Source organism: Heloderma suspectum, chromosome 4, assembly GCF_057233095.1.
Source record: "Heloderma suspectum isolate Gila_16-S chromosome 4, 16-S_ref, whole genome shotgun sequence".
Taxonomy (NCBI): Eukaryota; Metazoa; Chordata; class Lepidosauria; order Squamata; family Helodermatidae; genus Heloderma; species Heloderma suspectum.
Genome location: NC_139461.1, coordinates 220,004,577 through 220,025,799, shown reverse-complemented (window position 1 = coordinate 220,025,799; position 21,223 = coordinate 220,004,577). Strand labels below are relative to the sequence as shown.

General features: G+C 42.4%; 1 protein-coding gene across 4 annotated transcripts in view; it reads left to right on the top strand.

Annotated features, from left to right (window-relative positions):
* NFIA (nuclear factor I A) overlaps window positions 1-21,223 on the top strand; it is a 439,446-nt gene that overhangs the window by 359,484 nt on the left and 58,739 nt on the right. For 3 of the 4 annotated variants that reach the window (XM_084852356.1, XM_084852358.1, XM_084852354.1), the window contains exon 8: window positions 18,892-19,070. In XM_084852356.1, coding sequence (XP_084708482.1) covers window positions 18,892-19,070 — 179 coding nt within the window. The remainder of the gene's footprint in view (window positions 1-18,891; window positions 19,071-21,223) is intronic. The other variant, XM_084852357.1, reaches the window with a different exon arrangement.

The window sequence follows — 21,223 nt, the reverse complement described above, 5'->3', positions numbered from 1 at the left end:
CAGGTCAACATCCCCTAGCCTCCTCTTGTCTCCCACCAAAAGTACCTCGGTCTTGTCAGGGTTCAGCTTCAGCTTATTCCTCCCCATCCAGCCACTCACCGTCTCCAGACATTTGGACAGGGATTCTATGGCCAACCTTGGTGAAGATTTGAATGAGAGGTAGAGCTGCGTGTCATCCTCATATTGATGACACTGCACCCCAAACCTCCTGATGATAGCCCCCAGCGGCTTCACATAGATGTTAAATAGCATCGGGGAGAGGATGGAACCCTGTGGCACCCCACAAGTAAGTGGCCACGGGTCCGAAACCTCCTCTCCCAGTGCTACCCTCTGATACCTGCCAGAGAGGAAGGACCGGAACCACCGCAATACGGTGTCGCCAATGCCCAACCCCTCCAGGCGGTCCAGGAGGATACCATGGTCAACGGTATCAAAAGCCGCTGAGAGGTCGAGGAGAACAAGGAAGGAGCATTCACCCCTATCCAGAGCCCTCCTCATATCATCTACCAAGGCGACCAAGGCCGTTTCTGTCCCATGCCCAAGCCTGAAGCCCGACTGAAATGGATCTAGATAATCAGTTTCTTCCAAGTGTGCCTTCAACTGCACCGCCACCACCCGCTCAATCACCTTGCCCAAAAATGGCAGATTTGAGACTGGGCGAAAGTTGTTCAGAACTTGAGGATCCAAGGAGGGCTTCTTTAAGAGCGGTCTTATCACTGCCTCCTTGAGGGTTGATGGCATCACTCCCTCCTCAAGCGAGGCGTTCACCACCGCCCTGATCCCCTCACCCAGTCTCTCTCTGCAGCTCATAATGAGCCAAGATGGGCAAGGATCAAGTAAGCAGGTGGTCGGCCTTACTGATGAAAGCACCTTGTCCACTTAATCAGGAGGAAGAAGCTGGAACCGATCCCACAAAACCAGTTTGTTCCATTTATCACTGGTTAGAGTTATGTTATACTTTGGATGTTCTCATAAAGACTATATTACAATAGGCATGTATCATATCTTTGCAGGTAACAGAAAAAGTGAATTTAGGGTATTTTCCACAATTTAAATAAAGCCTAAGCACTTAATTCACTCTCATCCCTTTCCCCTTTATCTCACCCATTCTCCTCTTTCTCTGTTATCCTTGTCTCTGTCTTCCTCCCTTCCCTCTGTTACCTCTCTTTCCTTCCAAAGTGTTGATATTGTAGCGGACCTTAGGTTGTTTGATATGTAATTAGATCTAAACAGGGTAGAAGTAGCACAAGTTTATAAAATAAAGGAAAGAGCAAGAAAAGAATTCAGATAATAAAGAAAGGGAAGTCAGTACATATAACACTGGTGCCAGAATAAACAAATGCTTCTAGCATTTAAATAAATACAGCTTGACAAACAGTAACACCTATACCACAGTGAGTCTGTTGCAGTTTTGTCTCTCCTCTTCCCGACTTCCAGAGGTATCCCTTCAGAAAGCACAAACCCCTAAAAGTCCCACTTTCCACTTCATTCAGGCCTGACACACAGCACGGATCCTCACTCTCTCAGAAACAGACGCTTCTTCTGTTAACAGTAACTGCTCTCTTTCTCTGTCAGAGCTTTTACTCTCAGTCTTAGGCGGTCTCAGGTGCTTATTCTCAACTTCTTTCCCTGCTTTCTTCTTTGTCTCATGAAGACTTTCTTTAGCTTCCCTCTCTGTCAGCCATGATTCCCTCCTTTCTGCTCTTCCTTCTCTCCTCCTCCCTCCACATCAACTGCCAACTTTCTTTTTCTATTACCTGGGCAACTCGCTCACTTCCCCCACCCCTGCTGTATCTATCTGACCATTTCAGCTCTTTCCACAATATTTAGATTGTAAGCCCCCTGGGGCAGGGGGCCTGTCTTTTATTTCTGTTACTCCATAAAGCACCATGTATGTAAGGATGTCAGAGTATTCTGTCACGGATCTCGGGGAGGCTGAATGCCAGCGCATTCGGCCCCCTGAAATCTGTGGCGGAACAGCCTGCCCCCCCGCCCGCCCCCCGCGGATCCCTCCGGGACGAGACTTACCTGGGGCTGATCTTCTGGGTGGCGGCGGCTCCGGCAGTGGTTCGGTGGTGGCGGCGGCCGGTCTTCCGACTGGCTGCCGCCGCCGCCATTTCCCGTGTAAAAAAAAAAGACGTGATAGGCTACGTAAAGATTTACATAGCCTATCACGGCTAGGTTAAAAAAAAAAAAAAGTGATAGGCTACGTAAATCTTTGCGTAGCCTATCACGTCTGACTTTTAAAAAAAATAAACACGCGCGTACACAAATGGCGGCGGCTACGGCCACCGCTATTTGCGTCCTTTATTTTGGCCCGTCTTAGTCTACGTAAATATTTACGTAGACTAAGACAGCAAAAATAAAGGGAACGCAAATAGCGTCCGCTACGCTATTTGCGTTCCCCTTATTTTCGCCGTCTTAATCTACGTAAATATTTATGTAGACTAAGACGGGCCAAAATAAGGAACGCAAATGGTGGCGGCCATAGCCGCCGCCATTTGCATACGCGCATGTTTGTTTGTTTTTTTAAGTCAGACGTGATAGGCTACGTAAAGATTTACGTAGCCTATCACGGCTGACTACAGGGACGCAAATGGCGGTGGCTACGGCCGCCGCCATTTGCGTCCCTGCTAGCCAGCGGCCGGATGTCCAGCTGCTGGTGGAGCCAGCCAGTGGCTCCACAGAATCCCTGCGGAGCACAGCCGGCCGGCCAGGATTCCGGGGGGAGGGACAGAGCGCCTCCCCCCCACCATCAACATAATCTGCGAAAGGTAAGTCACTTTCGTACATCCCTACATGTATGATGATAGCGATGATGATGCAGCCTGGATTAGCCTGCAAACTTTGCCTAAAAGGTTGCAAATGGGACTTGACAGAATTACCTGGCAGTCCAGCAGGGGTGTTGCTAGCTTCTTAAAACATCCGGGGCACAGGCCCATAAAACAAATTTGCATGTGACAAGTCAAAGTGCAGGTGGGGGTCACGGCACACCTCTAATATAGATATGTGTGTGCATGCGTGTGTGCACGTGTGCGTGTGTGTATAGATAAGTAAATATATACATGCATACATTAAATGTGTGCAGTAACCCCACCCACCCTCAACTCAGACCCTGATTCAGCTGTTTAGAAACATCTCACTTCTGCTCAGGCCAATTTGGAGTCAGTTCACTTCAGCTCGGTACCAAACCCGAGTGAGGGTTTGGAAAACTGAGTCTTTATGCTTCCTGTTGACTGTCATGGGAAATTAAAAACAAAAAACCCACTGTAACTTTTTTTTCTAGGTCAGGATGATAGTTGCAAGCATATCTATTTGCCCCTTAGGAGGGGATTATTTATTAGTTATTTATTTACAATATTTATATACCGCTCCACATCAAAGATTTCAGAGAGGTGAAGAGCAAGATAAAATAATAAACTCCCATAATTAAAGCAATTAAAACATTTTAAACGAAACTAACATAATAAATTGCAGCTGGTCACTCAGGGAAAGCCTCTCAGAATAACATCTTCAGAAGGCGCCAAAAGCAACACAGCGTTGGCGCCTGCCTGACCTCCAAAGGCAGGGAATTCCACAGGAAGGGGGCCACTACACTGAAGGCTCTCTTCCTTGTGGACTCCAAGCAGGCCATAGGTCCATGTGGAACCACCAGGAGCAAGCCCTCTGATGAACAGGCAGGTTGGTAAAGAAGAAGGCGCTCTCTCAGGTATCCTGGTCCTAAGTAGTTTAGGGCTTTGTACACTTGTACTAATACCTTAAACCTGTCCCGGTAGTGAATAGGCAGCCAGTGCAAAGGAGTAAATGCTGAAAAGGGGAAGCTCCTGACAACAGCCGAGCGGCTGCATTTTGCACTAGCTCCAGCTTCTGGACCAGCCTCAAGGGTAGCCCCACATAGAGCATGTTGCAGTAATCTAGTCTTGAGGTTACTAATGCCTCTACCACTGTGGCCAAGTTATCCCTGCCCAGGAGAGGCCGTAGCTGACGAACTAGCTGAAGCTGGTAAAAGGCACTCTGAGCCACAGCAGCCACTTGGGCCTCCAGCAACCATGATGGATCTAGGAGTACCCCCAGACTACGAACCTGATCTTTCAGAGGGAGCACGGCCCCATCCAGAACAGGCAATGCGCCTATCTGCTGGACTCGGGAACCACTCACCCACAGTACTTCCGTCTTGCCAGGGTTCGGCTTCAGTTTTTTGGCCCTCATCCAGCCCATTGACTGGATGGGCTGGATTAAACTCAGCCCACTGAGTTTAGACACTGATCCAGGACTTGCACAGCCTCTCCTGATTCAGATGTCAAAGGGAAATGAGCTGCGTGTCATCAGCATACTGATGGCATTTAGCTCCAAATCCCCTAATGACCGCTCCTAGTGGTCACACATTACACATGCCCAGTGTCAGAAAAATAGGTGCATGGTTTTTTTGTGCTGTATGACTTTATATTTTGATTTTCTTTTAAAGACAACTGCAAATAACTGCCAATTATTCCTTTGAAGAATGGATGAAAATTTCAGGATTCATTGCCCCATCAAAGGAGATCATGTCTACTAAACTGAAGAATGATAGCTCCAGGGACTTTTGTGCAAGGCTAGCTTTGACATTTTTGGAATAATCTTGAGGCCTGCAGCTATTTAAAAGAACTTAAAGTGAAGGGGAAGAAAGCTGTTTGTGGAGGCTGATTGAAGCTTTTGTTGTGTTGAAGCTACTAAATTTCTGTAGAAGCCAAAGGTTCCCATTTTGGCTGTAAACTCAGATGCTGTGTGAAGTACCAGTGTTTCACATGGAGCTCTTCCTGCCCTTCCCTCTCCCTCTTCAAAAAGTCATTGCAAGCAAGCTCCCAGCAGTGGGCATGTGAGAGCAGAAAAGTAGAGGGAGAGAGAAAAAACAATGAGTAGAAGGAAAGGTGGCAGTCTCCCTTCTAATTTAAAAGACTGGTGCATTCAGACTGCACTCCCTGTTGGTCTTCTAATGGAGGGAGTCCTAAGGCCTCCTTAGTATCTGCAAAGCAACTGAGCTCAGAGGGAAGAAGCAGACTTGTATTAAGGCACATGAAGCCGATTGGGGCTGCTCAGAAGATCCAGGGCCCACCTCATAAGATCCTGGGCCCATGCCCAAGTGGCCCCTCAACAACATTCCTGCAGTCCAGTGTTTTCAGAGTTCTTGATTCAGTTGTCCACTTCTAGGGGTGCAATCCTATGCATGTTTAGAAAGGAAAAAGTCCTACAACTCCCAACATGGCTGGCTGGAGAATGCTGGGAGTTGTAGGGCTTTTTCTGACTAAATGTGCATAGGATTGTTCCTTAAAGCACTTTTATTTGCAAAGCACCAGAAGCATGAACATGGCTCCATAATAGGATCTTGCGGCTACAAAGAGTTCTGCTGAATGAAACAGCTGGAAAGCTATGGTTCTTGCAGAAAAGAGCTCTAGCTTAGAAGGGGATTACACCTGCCCAATGTCAGAACAATAGGTGCAGGGCACTATGTGCTATGGTTCACAACACTATATGTGACCAGAGCCAGCCACTATCATTCAGTCTAAACTACCCCACAGGATTGTGAAGATAAAATGGGAGAGGGCATGCACACTGCTCTGACTTCCTTGAAGGAAGGGCAAGCTGAGCATGTTAATAAACAAACAATAAGCATATACTCTTTGTCACCTGAGTTGCTAAACTGACAACTTGTGTCCAACGCATCTTTCTGCATCTATGCCTCCCTCCCGTCCTCCACTCCAGCCCAGTTTAAAATTATTTTTAAGCTGCCTTTAAAGGGAAGAACCCTCTCAAGGCATTGCTCTTCACCTGGTGGGTCCAGAGCCACAACAGGGAAGAGGCCCAACCTAAAGTTGACCACCACCGTTATTTTATCACCTTTTGAAAAGTGTCTTTTTTTTTTAAAGAAATAAAAGAAGATCAGGACAAATAGAAAGATGAACATGGGGAGGGGGGTGGATATGAATAGGAGAGAGAGGAAGAAAAGTGGACATCAAGAAGAAATACTGAGGGAAAAGCCTGACATACAAGACAAACATTTAGAAGTGGGTCCCAGACCCAGAATCAGCGCTCAGCACACTCAGGCAGCTCTGGGTTCCAAAGGCCAAGCAGGTAGCAGCAGCACTGACACCAGGTGGTTCCAACACCATTTACTTCCACAGTGCCCAAGGTGCTGGATGCAGCATCACTCCAGGCCATTGGGGGGGGGGATTTTAAATGGGGATTCATAGCTGCTATCAGATAACCATAATGTAATGCAGGAGTCCTACCAACTTAGGAGGGGCTCCAAAGGTACTTTGCCAAGGCAGCCCTCAAAGCTGGCGCTCAAGGTATATGTTAGGTTTAAGCTGTATCTCAGGTGTGAAAAGTTTTCAGCCCACTGAACTAGGTATTATGAAAGATGCTGGACCAGATGTTTATGGTAGGATTTGATTGGATAATTGTTTCCCCTTTCCCCTATCAGTTCCTATTCAGACTGATAGCACTCTTGCATCACACCCTGCAAGCAAGAAGCTTGCAAATAGTTAAAACTAGAAATAAACAAAAGTCAGGAGCCATGTAATTAAAACTCTACCTTTATTGGATTTTAAAGAGTTGCCCTGTGACATAGGAAATATTTAAAGAAGTAGCTTATTTAGCTAATTTGTATGTGAGCAAACAGCATAGAGGACTACTAGCCTAAATTAACTATAAGGCCACCCACTGAGATTGCCTCGTAAAGGATCCTGATTGCTCAGCTTCTGTTATGTACAACCGTTCAATAACTCTAGATAAATGCATAACTAAAAGCTCTATTACACTAATAATTTGTACAAAGATAGATGTGTGGGACACCATGCTGGGTTAATTTGTCATCCCTGCTGCAAACTTCTAGAAAGGGCCTTTTTAGTGAGGAATTGTGTTAATATGTTGTTCCACTGAGGACATGTTAGAGCAACAAGATGACTTGGTCGCTTAATCTCTTAAAGAGGCAAAAACACCCTGAGGGGAAAGTGCCAGCGAGAAAGAATGGGGGTGATTAACAAAGTGGACCTAGATTTAAAGTTACCCTGACAAAAGAGACTTGCTATAGCCTATATAAAAGTAAGGGACAGGAATTTTGAACTCACTAATAGGATTTCATGCATATCTAAAATAATAACATAAAAATGGAATACTCTTAGACCATTATATTTAGCCTGCTCTCTTGCTGATTACATATTCAATTTCATTGCTTTTCTTTGATGTGTCCATGGAGTTAAACTATATGCTTTGAACAGGGTATTGAACTGTAGTATTTTATGCTAAATTTCCTTTTATGCTAATTTTTCTATCCTCCTCAGACATTCACACACCAAAGTACATTATTATGTTTAAATCCAGAACCCATGTTTAAGCATCGGAACTCAGGATTTCCAACCTCTCATATTGACAGAACCATAAATCACATTAAAGTTAAGTGAATTACTGTACCATGCAACTATAGCTTTAACAATGTTTATGTAGTATCAGCTTACAATCTACAGAATGGAAGCAGGGAAAAACACTGATAGTCGAAATGGAAATGTGGAGTCCTAATAACTTAACAGCAATATATCAGTCTGGACTTACTTGTTCCATTAACATGCCATTTTTTTGTATCAAAGCAGAATTATATCATTGCACACATAAAAGAAAAACAGGGTTTATATTTGTATTTCAGATACATCATCTGCATTTAATTATGAGAGTAATCTTATTTTTGGTTAATTTTCTGTTGAAACCACGAATTAAAATTATGTATATACTATGGCTCAGGCATTCAAAATAAAATTCCATATATTTTTTGTTTAAATGTGGGGCTGCCATAATTAAAATCATAAGTAGAAAGGTGTATTTTTCCCATGAAGCAAATTAAATAATTTTAACTGTGGAAGGCCTTAATCTATCATGACAGTTTTAAAGGTGCTAGTTTGGGCTCAAAAGTTGCCAAGAGTCCACTGAGCTCAGCTAAATATCAGAACATATTGAATCCCCTTTTCATTCAGCATGCACAATCATCTCTGCCTCTTTTAGCAGAGGGTGTTTAGTACATTTTAATCCCACCCTTCCTTCAGGAGTCCTGGGTGGCATACAATGTATGGTTCTTCCCCCACCCATTTTATCCTCACAACAATTCTATGGGGTGGACTTGGCTGAGAAATAGTGACTGGTGCAAGGATACCCAGTGAGTTTCCTGGCGGAATATGGACTTGAACCTGGGCCTCCCTGCTCCTAGTCCAGCACTCTAATCATTATACCACACTGGCTCTCCATTTATACATTTATATCCTGCCTTTCTTCCATCATGGAACTCAAGGTGATATACATAGGGTTCCCAGACAGTCTCCCATTGGGAAACCATACCAGATCCAGACCTGCTTAACTTCAGCGAAGTTGCTTCATCATATCCCTTCACACCCCGCGTTGACATAGAGCTTAAGTAACACACCAGCAGTAGTGCAGCCTATGTCCGTTATTTCCAGTTATCTGCACATCTGAATTACACGTATGGGAAGTTTCATTCAGTTAACTGAAATTCTAAGGCTGCAGTTTTTAAAACTGCTGAAAGAGGTAGGTATGAAAATTTTATTTAAACATATTTTAATAAGAATAAACTACCTAGAACAGTCTTTAAAACACCAGTTTATGAATCCTTTCTTGTTGTTGGTTTGTTGTTTTAAATTTGAATGTAGGAAGAGTAGGGAAACTGCTTTTTGTCATGGAGCTGGATTGTACCCAGAACCTTTAAGTTTTGAATTGCAGTGTGTGTGTGTGTGTGTGTGTTCAAGTTCCCTTCAGAAATCCTGGGTTTTTGCCAGTTTTCCTTATTAAAAAGTCACTCTTCTTATTTCTGATCAATACAGCTATTGCATAGCATTTGAAAGCATTTCACATCAGCCAGCATGGTGGCTTAGCCAATTAGTACTCTAATATGATCATTTTTGAAAATAAGTACTTTTGAGATACAAAGGATGGGATACATCTTGCATAATTTGAACTGGCACTTGCATTGCCTTAATGTTAGGAGAGAGATTGCAGATCATAGTGAGCTAAAGCATCTTAAAAAGATTGAAAGGGAAGCATCTAACATAATAAACTGCAACAATGTTTCCACCTAAATACCTTTTTACAAATACTTTCTCAATTGTAATGAGTACAATTAGGTCTTTAAAAAATAATGCTGATAGAACATTCTCTTGATTTTTTGTGACTAAACTGTTGCTATTTCTAGGACGACGATTGCATGTTTAATGAGTTTGTTAGTAAAATTAAAGATATTTCTCTGTGTGGTTGTATCTGGCACCTGTAAACCAAGAGAGCAAGGAATCCAGTGGATAGTTCTTTTGTCAAAAGGGCATCATGATAGCTGCTCCCCTTTGTTCCATCCAGTTCCATCCCAGCCTGTTCCCATAGATTTAGAATAGAGATCATGTAGCAAGGCCCAGCAACATGGTTACTTTCCTTGGGAATCTGCAATTCGGCTCTCACAACCTGAGAGCTGGTGCAGTGTGTAGTGGCAAAGAGTGGGAGTTGAGAAGTCCTTGGCTGAAATCTCAACTCTACCATAAAGTCACCAGGTACTGTAAGGGTGAAATTAGACATGATGACCACAGATTTGCGTATTTAAATCCAGATCTGTCCCAAACATGTAGAATGAATGGGTGATAGTACAACTTTGACAGCAAAAGGGTTGTGTCTGTGGTGGATGCTACCTGTCTTTGTGGAGTAGAAAACCACCCTGTCTCTTAGGGAATCGTCCATTATCTTCCCTCCCCAAGGCTCCTTTCTCTTTGGTGAAGCTCTGGTTCTAGAAGTGAGCTCAGCTGGCAGAAACAGTGCTTGGCAAAAGAGGTGCACAAGGAGGTATGCAGTGGGTGATGAGGGTTCTGCACTCCTCACCTGTGTATCCCTCTTCTGGCTAAAACTGGATCCCCACCATGCCCTTCTTTCTATGTCATTGGAGTAGTTCCAAGTTTAAACACACAGATATGTGTGTTGCATCTAGTTTGGAGCTTAGGCAAGCCATTAGCTCTCAGCTTTAGCTGCCATCTGCAATATGGGGATAATAACAATACTGACCTACCTTAAATAGTTTTTGTAAGAATTATAAGGATAAAGCATTGTAGCATTTCCAAAGTTTATTGTCCATTAGCAATTAGCGAAGAAACACTTTGTCATTTTAGAAACATAAAATGTATTATGTATAACTTGGTTTGCGCATAAAATTATCATTAAAACATTCAAAAGTAAACTCAGTAAATTTGTAATTATTGTCTGAATAAACTATACTTTTAAATTTAATACATCAAGCAAGATAATTTTATGAACAAACCAAATTATACAGAATACATTTTATGTCTGACCAGAGGGAACTTCAGGAAGTAGTCTCTGAAACAACTGAATCATCCTAGAAGCCAGAAGAAGCAGGAAAGGCTGGAGGCAGAAAAAGGCTGGTGTACAGAATTTGTTCATATTTGTGAGGAAGTTTAGGGAACTTCCTAAACCTGTTCCTGTTTGTGAGGTGGAGTTTAGGGAAATCTGCTCTGAAGGAAAAGGTACTGAGAGCTTACTTAGCTGGGGAAAACTCTCTGACCTATTAGGAATTGTAACCAAGCAGATTTAATTCAAGAACCTTTAAGCAATCTCACCCTATCATATGAAGAGTGACATTTTATTCCCTTTTGTAAATACTTCCCATTAATAAACATCTTAGTTTTTGTTCATTTTGAAAGGCTGCCTCTAATGGTGAGATCAGTCTCATGCCTATGCCATAAAAACCAGGCTACTTCTTTTAGGTGGAGTGGGTTTATTTTGGTGGCAGCAATTAAAGGTTTTATAGTTGAGGCAGCATTCCCTAATGGTGAGGTCTAATTTGGAACATTATGAATAATTGTGTCAGCGAGTTCCATAAACCCAAGCCTCAAAGTTGTATTTTTAAGCAAAAGATACATAGGTGGGACCCACGTTCTATCATATGTTCATAGTTCCTGGTACTGCCTCCCCCTCCCTCATTAAAGCTGGTGATATTTGGTTAAAAAAAAGTGTGTAATTGTGCAGACAACACCCTTGGCACTGCCAGGATCCCTGCCCCTCCTGACTGGAAAAAAAAATGATGAGGGGTTTTTTTATTAGTTTTAACTGGGAGGTTAGCATGTTGCAAGGTAAAATGCTAGTTGCCAGTGCCATCTTTATTTCCAAAAATGCCTCTAGGCTTACACATGGACCCCAGGGGCATTCTTAGAAAATAAAATGGTGGGCGGCTGTAGTCCAGTGTTCTGTTTTGAAGTGCACCCAGATGCCCAGAAAAAAGAAAAGTGTAAGCTTCTGTGTGGTAGGGAGCACCCTGAAGGGCAGGGCTAGAGAGGGTAGTGGGGAGCAAGGGGAGTGTTTTGCCTGGATTTGTTTGGTGTTGTGTATATGTTAGTTTTGGTCTGAGCATCACCAGTTTGCCTTCTGTGAAATGGGTATTTTGTTGTACTTTGTGGGGGCAAATTTATAATTTGGCATTTGGGGCACACTTCTGCCGTGTACTCAGTTTCTTGGCCAAGTTACATGTCTCTGAGCCTCATCAGCTTGCCTTCTGTGAAAATAAGTGTAGGAGCCGAAAACTGTGGGTTCAAAAGGCTAGTGCTGTGTTTTGGAGCTCAGACCCCCCCCCCCATCTCTACCTTGGACATAGGTTCAGGGGCAAGTGACTTTTCTTTTAGCCTCACCAGTTTGCCTTCTGGTGTAACTGGCCACACCAACTATGACAGCCATTTTGTGGATGGGCAGCCCCCCACCCCATAGAAGCCATTTTGTGAGAGCACCCATGACACTCAGAATTCTAAATCTACTCCCTGGTCCAAAAAAAGTTGCAATAACACATTGCAGTGCAGTTCAGTTCAGTATTGTCATCCCACTGTTTACCAAAGAAGTAAGAAAAGGTTTGAAATTGTGAAGTGTTTGAAGTCTGTTTTGTTGAAAGGTTAGCTTGTAATTCTCTTAATGAACAGGTTAAAAACCGTCCTTAGTCACTGGTTGGATCATTGCTCTAGGTAAGACTAGAACTATGGTCTCCTGGATGTTTTTCCTACACTTCAGTATCTAGTCAACAATGATGCCTAGAGCAGGTGGGGAGGTTTCATAAATGTTTGAACTGGTAATAGCCTTCCTTGTAAATGTCACTTCCTGAAAGTTCATATGCAGCTGTTCACTTCATGTACCATTTAACAGGATGCTGTGGACAAGTGAATGTCACTTTTTGTTAGTAGCACAAATATAGCTGTTGAAACTCCAGCTGTTGCTGCTAGATCATTTCTGACATATTAAAATATTTTGCAAAATGTAGGCTAAGCTGCACCATTTTCTATTTGTGATAGATTATTTGTGGATTACATAGGCTATAAATGTGTAAGAGACAGAACCACCTTCCTGCATCATATCCTTCTGAGCCTTGGTGGTAGAAGAATTTTCAGTTCTTGGGCAAAGTTCGGATCTTAGTAAGGCCCACTGTGTTAGATGTCTACAAAATCCTGGAATTTGAGCACCATTTGCAGCATTGTTACAGAATGAAACATGGCACGAATTAGCCCAGAGACTGGACATTTAGGCTAGTCCAAGAAATTCATATCAGTAGAGTTTGTTATGCAGAGTTAAAGCTGTAAGAAAGAGAAAAATGCTGAAAAGGAGAAAACATTAGTATGCACCTTTTTTATGTAATGTTAGGTCTGTTTTGGCACTAAACAGACCCAGAGCAACCTTAAGCTTATTTTGAAATGATAATTGCAGGTTTTACCTTTTACAAATCTTTAAACTTTAATTTGGATATATTCCAACACATATTTTATTCCTTGATGTCACTTATGATATGTTGTTAGGATATCATTTGTAACCTATCTGTGAGTAATCCTATATCCACTTACCTGGGAGTAAGCTCCAGTGAACTCAATGGGACTTACTTCTAAATAGACATGTATAGGATGGCACTGTTAGGTTGCAATCCTATGCATGTTTAGACAGAATAAAGTCCTACAATTCCCAGCATGCCTCAGTCAGCATGCTTATTACATCACTGCTTAAATGCATTCCTTTATTTTTCTCTTGAACAATGCAATATCTTTGAGCACATGGTTTCATGAGTGTCAGTGTGCTTCAACAGATGTTTAAGGAAAAGTGGTTTGATAACATGTAGAATGAATCATGATCATGCCAAATGTCTGAATCTAATAAACTCTACAGTACTCAACATTTCTAACCAAGTTTTGTCGTATTTCTTCTACTCTAGGCCTATATAAGAACTAAAATTCATTAGTAACATTCCTATTAAGTTTCAGTATTTGAATATGTACAAATAGAAGCTACATTCTGTTCAGAAAGTAGCTTGGGTATGCTGCGCTGGGATCTAAACTCTATAACCAGGACAGTGATTATTGTTAGAATTAGTCCCCTGCACAGTTACGAAGCAAAAGGGATAAGGCAAAGTCATGGCTCAGTGTTAGGATTCCTTTAGCCCCCACTTTATTTCAACACCAAAAACAAACACAGACACAGGCTTCAGTCTACAGCTTTTAATCCATTACTTCACAGGGTCATACAGATGCAAATTCTCAGTGACTCTCAGTCTACAAAGGAGTGCATTCAGGGGATTCAAAAGGAAGTTATGAGAGTTGCCTGCCATTTGAAGAAGAAGGCTTTGACTAGCCTAACTTAAGGAGGGGAGGTCCCTCTCTCTCAGGAGGCCTCTAAGTGCAGCTTTTCACGCAAGGCCAATCGAGTAGACCATCTAAGTTCCTCCCCTGCCTTCTCTCTCTTTGCCCTGTGCCTGCATCTGGCATCTATTAGATCAGACTCCCCAAACCCTGCTTCCTCCTGTTTGCTGCCTCTCATGGGGGGTGTGTGTGTGAAGAGGGACCCTCATCCTCAGCCAGCTGGACATTTGTAACCTGAGAAGCCGGCCTAGTCATGTCTGGACTAGCCTGACAAAACACCTCCCCCATGTCTGGTGGTTCTACTTCAGAATCTGAACTGCTGTTCCACTCACTGCACTCAGAAACACCCCTGACACTCAGTCCTTTTGCATGGAATTGTGTGGACTGTTGAAAAGAGCGAGTTCCAGTTTGGGAACTATGAGTCAAGCTGGACTTAGTTACAGAAGGAACAAAGAACTGGATATAGGGTGTCTCTACATTAAGCCCAAAAAACGGTATCCTTTCCAGTGCTTTCTGCTTTTGCTTTCTTTGTGGGATTAGGATGGGCTTCTTTACACAGCAAACACATGGTTTGAATAGAGGAAGCACCTCCCTCCTTCTCTGGCATGTATGCAAAGGAGGGATGGGTGGGGAGGCTTGCTTTCATCGCTTAACTTTTGCTATACTGTTTCCTCACAGCCCTAGGCATACTTACTTGGGAGTAAGTAAGCCCCATTGAAGGCAATGGGAATTACTTCTGGGTAGAGGTAAGATCACATTATAAGTCTGCAACCCTCAGCACACTTACTTGGGAGTAAGCCCCACTGAACTTAATGGGATGCTCTGAATCAACAGAGGATGTTGATTCTGAGCTTGGTGGGGTGGGGGATCACATATGTCTTTCTTCATTGTAGGGAGGCATTTTACTCTCTTCTTCCTCTGATCCGCAATCGAGAGACTCGTGGTTTGAATCAAGGAAAGTCGTTCCTCTGCAAGTTCATGAATCTAAGCCAGCATTACACACTGCCAATATGGCACCATTAACTTTTATTGCTAGTTTATCTCTGATCTGTTTGAAAGCGCGATAAAGTGCAAAATGTGCACAAGGCAACCTGGAGGTTGATGATGTTATGTAAAAGACCCGCAAAATTCCGTGAATGACCAGTCACAAGCATGCAATAAATTGCTCATGTAGAGGCACTCATATGGTGGTCTTGTTAAAGAGCAGGGGTGCACAACTACTTTGGCCTCAAGGGCCGCATTGGGCAGCACCAGGGGGCTGGGAGGGATGTATATGTGCACGCACGCGCGCGCGCACACACACACACACTGCTGCAGTGGGGGGAGGCTGCTTTGGGGGGCTCTTCCCATTCTTTTTTATGGTGAGTATCCCCTATCCCATCTATTTTATTTCTGTTGTCCTCATTTCATATCCTCCCATCCCTTTTTATAATGTACTCCCCCCCGAATCCATCTATCTATTTTGTACCTGTCAATTATCTTTATTATATTGAACCCCCATGCAATTTATTTTTAAAATACCCATCTTTATTATAATAATGAACATCCTTCATTTTAACCCACTTTATGTATTATGTCCCATAATAAACACCCCCCATCACATCACTTCACATTTATTTTATTTTCTGTTATCCCATTTCATTCATTTCAATGCTTTTTTTAATTAACAGACTCCCATCCCATCTCACCTTATTTCTTCCCTCTATTTTTATTTCTATTTCATTTCCCTCTCCCCTTCCTCTGCTGCAAATCATCAGCTTATTTTGGCTGTGCAAACCAGCACCACTGAAATTCCGGGAAGCAGCAGTAGACAGCATCTGCTGTTTGGCCAATAGTCTTCTAGGTGATGCTCTGGAGGGCTCTGTGATTACTGCTACAGAAGTCCCATTCCCATAGCATCCTTGGAAGTAAACAAGAAGTAAGCATTCTCAGAGCCCCTGAGGACATGCAGCTCCCCAAATGAACAAAGTATGGGATTATTGGCAGTGGGGGGAGGTCTTGGAGGGTTGCCACACAGGCCCTGAGGGGCTGCTCTTTTTGAGATAGAAGATGCGTGGGATGAAGGCTAGAGTGCATGTATGATCTGAATATGAGCAAGAAGAATCGTTAAGTAGAGCTAGAAACTAAAAACAGATTATGGCCACGGAGCAAGGAGAGAGACACACAAAATGTAAGAAGCTAAAAAAAAAATGCAAAAGGAGACATAAGAGACTACAAAAAGATTTCTACAGAATATGGAGATGAAGCAGTTATACAGTCCAGAATAAGAATAAAACAAGATATTTGTGCAGGTGTATGTCTGAGGAGCTAGATGTTGCTTGCTTAGGTGGGGTATATAGAACCAGTCAGAATGATGTATTAGGATGCTAATGAACTCATATGAATAGCGTGGCTACCATTGGCTGACTTTACAAGGTGTAAGTATCTTTGACACGAATCATGTTCAGCACCTGGCAAGTTCTGTGCAGAAGAGGTATACCCTGAACTTTCACAGGTCAACCTATAGGTCTACTTGAATAATATCTGGGTTCTAGAGATGTAGTTGGGTTCCTGTTGCTACTACCTATGTAGTAGCTGTGTGTTTTATATCAAGCTATTTATTAATAGATAAATATTCATAATCCACCTAGCATGGAATGAAGGGCAAGAAACAGAACCTTTGCTTTTGCTTTATTAAGCTTCCCTTATAATGTCATTGAGATACAAATGCATATTTTTACCTCTATATTTGATTTTGGCTTAATTTTATTCAGGTTTTGCTGTGTACTGCCAAGTTGTGTGCTGCCAAGTTGTCTATACATTTAGTTTCCCTAGTATATTAAGCATACTTCAAAACTAATGCAATATATTTCCCTATATGCATAGTGACTTTCGTAACTTTTATCGAAGCAATTTTTTTGTCGTTTGCAAATGCAGTGCATGGGCATAGATAGCCATAAAAGTTTAATAGAGCTGGCCAAGAGAGGATGACTATATACTTTGGGCAGATATAAATCCTAATATGAGAAGAGCTATTTTGTACAAATCCAATAGGCTTCTGTGATGCAGTAATGGTAAATGGTAAAATGAAAGAAAATAAGCAAATCAGAGACTTTCTAGACACCATCAACTTATACTGCAACAAATGTGAATTTCTTTATCAAAAGATTGCTTTCCTTTTGAATATATTACATTTCCCCAGAATTGAAATAGTATTATCTGGGAAAGTGTAGTTCTTTTCCCAGCATTCACAGTTGTATTGGGATCTGGAGTGCTGTCTTGAATATGGTTGTGTGAATTGCTTGAAAAACGTTGGCCAGTTTCATAGAGTTGATGTATACTCTCTTACCTTTCTTCTCTTTTGGGCACTATCTAAAGACAAATTAGAATTTTTATCTTAACCATAGTATTTCATTACTCCATGGCACCAGTGTCTCCATGTATTTTGTCAGTGTCACTACCAGTGTCACCCAAGTCTCCTGCCATTGGTTATGGAAGAGTGGGTAAACTTGCCAAGATGGAAAGCCTATTGTTGTTCACCTTGAAGGAATATAAGGTGCATACAGAGATATTACTAAATGACCTTAGGCAAGCTACTACCTCTTAGCTTCAGCCCCCTTCCTCTCCCTAATATGGAGATAACGGGCTGGTTCACATGATCAAAATAAGCCACCGTGGCTTATTTAAATCATGGTGCATGCCAGGTGTGTCTCCGAACCTGGGTGGCATGGCTTGTTGGAGGGAGAAACAACCCTCCAATAACCCTACAACAGCCCATGAGTTATTACTGGAGGGTTGTTTCTCCCTCCAACAAGCCATGCCACCCAGGTTTGGATGACACAACAAGCCAGCCCGGGTGGAAATCATGCCCTGCTTTTGCCCAGCACATGCCGCAATTTAAATAAGCCACAATGGCTTAAATAAAAATTTAAATAAGCCACTATGGCTTATTTTGATCATGCAAACCAAGTCTATAACTGGCCTACTTATAGTGTCATTGTAGGGATTATTGAACAGCAGCCTACAAGTTACTTTCATCATGAAAAGGACACTTAAACTGGCTTCTGCATGATGGGCTTCTCCATGTTTCCACTGTAATGGCAAGTATGATGTATCCTGTCATTCTTCCACATCTTAAGGTGCATTTCTACATTAGCACTAGCTATTACCAGGAATAGCTGTGTGGAAGTTCTCCACACCAGAAGGAAAAACAACATAGTTTGTTGTGCTACAAGACAAAATGGGGGCATAGTGAAGCTTTCATGAAGAGGCTATTTCTAGCTTCCTCCACATGATGAAGGTGACATGTAGGCTGGTACTTATATAATGCATGTAAAGCATACTAGTCAATTAGTAAAACTGCAGTGTAAACAGTAATTTTTATTATGAACAAATGCTTGAGGGACAAATGTAGCCTCCATGTTAAGCTATTCCATTGCACTACTAAGGCTTTAAAAATATTTAACTGTTTTCTCCAAATGAACAGATGACATCACCGATACACATCAAAGTACTTTGCCTTTCATTGCCTTGGGATATCTAAAATAACATTGCTTTCCTACTTCTTGGCATGTGAATTCACTATCCTAGACTCCTTGAAGCAGTATTCTTAAAATTGATCTAGGGATGTTTGAATTTTCATTTCTCACTTACAAAAGACAAAATTTAAATGTTGGTTTACATGAAAGCAAATTACTTCAAAATAAGATTCCTCCACTGAGCTGAAAAAGAGACATAAACAAAGGCTGCAAGAGCACCGTCATTATGTTATTGCCCATTTATAGCTCAAAATAAAACTGATCCCCATGTGCAAACCAGAATTATGCAGAATGTCAATTAAATCAACTCTAATCTCCCAAATACATTTTTTATTGCTGGATTCATTAGAAAGGCTCTTAAGGTAATGAATAGTCGTCACTTTTACCAAGGACTGCTGGCTCCTTTATAAATGATGACCACTAAAAATGCAGAAAAGACATTTTAAAATCTGGCTGCGTTTAAGCTCTGCTTTTATACTTGAAGTGCTATAGAATTCCATATGATCTGATGTGTTATGAAGAACAGTATATAGAACATTAGTTGCATAGTTTGGGATGTATACATTTGAGAGACTTTTAAAAAAAAGAGTACATTTAAAATAATTACAGGTGCAATACATTTGAACTGTGTTTATCCTAGTGCAAAAATCTATTCCTTATAATGTCTTTTGTTTTCTTTCCTATAGCAAGTCCACATGCAACACCATCGACTCTTCATTTTCCAACATCACCCATTATTCAACAGCCTGGGCCATACTTCTCACACCCAGCAATCCGCTATCATCCTCAGGAGACTCTGAAAGAGTTTGTCCAACTTGTCTGCCCCGACGCTGGTCAGCAGGCTGGACAGGTGGGGTTCCTAAATGTAAGAAAGCCATTTCTATTTCTTCAGATGTTTTTGTTTCTGTGTCAAATAACCATGGAATTTTTTCACACACATAAAAAAACAAGGCTTTAATTATTGACTATTACAACAAACAAACAAACTGACTATGGGGCATGATCCAGCCAAAGTTAATTAAGCTCAACATTGTAAGTAGAGTTAGGTTAATGTGATTTAAAGCTGTTTATTGTGGCTAGCTTGTGCTATTTGTATATGCTAAAATATAGCTGACTTTCAGCCAGATGTAAAAGCAGCTGTATCACCATGTAAGTAATTAGTGTAACAGTAGCTTCCAGGCCCGCGGTGGCTTAGTGGTCCGCGGTGGCTTAGTGGTTAAGACGCTGAACTGCAGACTGGAAGGTCGGCAGGTCAGCAGTTCGAGACCCAAGTGCTGCGTGTCGGAGTGAGCTCCCGTCTTCAGTCCCAGCTTCTGTCAACCTAGCAGTTCGAAAGCAAGAAATTGCAAGTAGATAAATAGGTACCGCTTCGGCGGGAAAGGTAACAGCGTTCCGTGCACCTTGGTGTTCAGTCATGCCGGCCACATGACCATGGAAGCGTCTTCGGACAGCGCTGGCTCTTCGGCTTAGAAACGGGGATGAGCACCGCACCCTAGAGTCGGACACGACTGGTTGGGGACACGTTTACCTTTACTAGTTTCCAGGCACAATATCATATCATATATATATAATGCTGTGAGTCAGTTCAGGATATTACACTGGCAACAGTCACCACATGCAATGCTGGTCCAAGCTATTTCACAGCCTAGAATTGTGTAAAGAAGGGCATGGCTGAAATGGGGGAAGGGGCAAAATTGTGATGAACTCTCCACAAAGGATTCTGAGGACACTTGATGGGCCAGAGAGCTGAACTCTCTGTTATCACCCTTAATGGCTAACATGTGGTGCTAGCATGTTATAGTGGGACTGCAGCTGACTGACAAAATAGGAAGATCAGGTAGGAAGGGTGCCAATAGGTGCCAGAAAAAACAGCTGTGAGGCTGGAAGGGAAAAATATGAGTTTCCTCCTGTGCAAGCACCGAGTCATTGCTGACTCCTAGAGGGACGCTGCTTGCGCTGGCATTTTCATGGCAGATTATAGCGGGGTGGTTTGCCATTGCCTTCCCCAGTCGTGGCTACCTTTCCCCCAGCAAGCTGGGTACTCACTTTACTGACCTCGGAAGGATGGAGGGCTGAGTCAACCTGAGCCAGCTACCTGGGACCCAGTTTCCTCCTGGGCTGGGATCGAACTCAGGTCATGGGGAGAGTTTTGGTTGCAATACTGCCACCTACTGCTCTGCGCCACATGAGGCTGGAAACCAAGTCAAAAAAGAAACAGTTGTAGCAATTTAATTCCCAAAGCATTTCAACACTTGGGCTTTATCAAGGGAAAAAAATCTTGGAGATTCTTTTGGAGAATTCCCTCTCCCTTGCTTGTTCCATAGGTAGACATGCAGGATCATCATGTCCAGCTGTCATAAAGTGATAACTCTGGGTCAATTCATACATAGCTACAGTGTGAAGGATGTGCATGCAGTGGAGTATACTAGCATGCCTCACGTTTATGTACCTTCTATCACCTGCATCTCAAGGTAGAATCTTTAATGCTATCTAGAGCTTACAGGCATATATTCCTGTGCCAGTAAGCCCCTTTCAACAAAGATGAATGGATTACATGAGTCGGGCTTACCTAGTCCAATGGGGGTTGGACTTGATGGTCTTATAGGCCCCTTCCAACCCTCCTATTTTATGATTCTATGTGTAGGCCGCAGTTCACAAAAGCGACTCTGCGATGGGAAACAGTTTGCAAACCGAAGGCTTGCTACTATGCACCACCTTGAATACTGTACATCTTACTAGAGTTGGCATTTAACCAGTCAAAAGGGAGGGGTAGGAATTTGGTCAACTGACTGGTCAAATATTGGTCATATATTGTTGAATATTGGTCAAGTATATATAAAGCATTAACTTTTTAGTAGATAAACAATACTACTTACAAAAATAGCTATCTTCAGTCTAGAAGATTTCAGAGTATCTCCCAGAAGATTTATAGAACACTAGGGCCTCATTCAGATGTAACACCAGATTATGGTTTAGCATTACCTGAATGAGACTCAGGCTTGTGCATTTCTCCCTGTC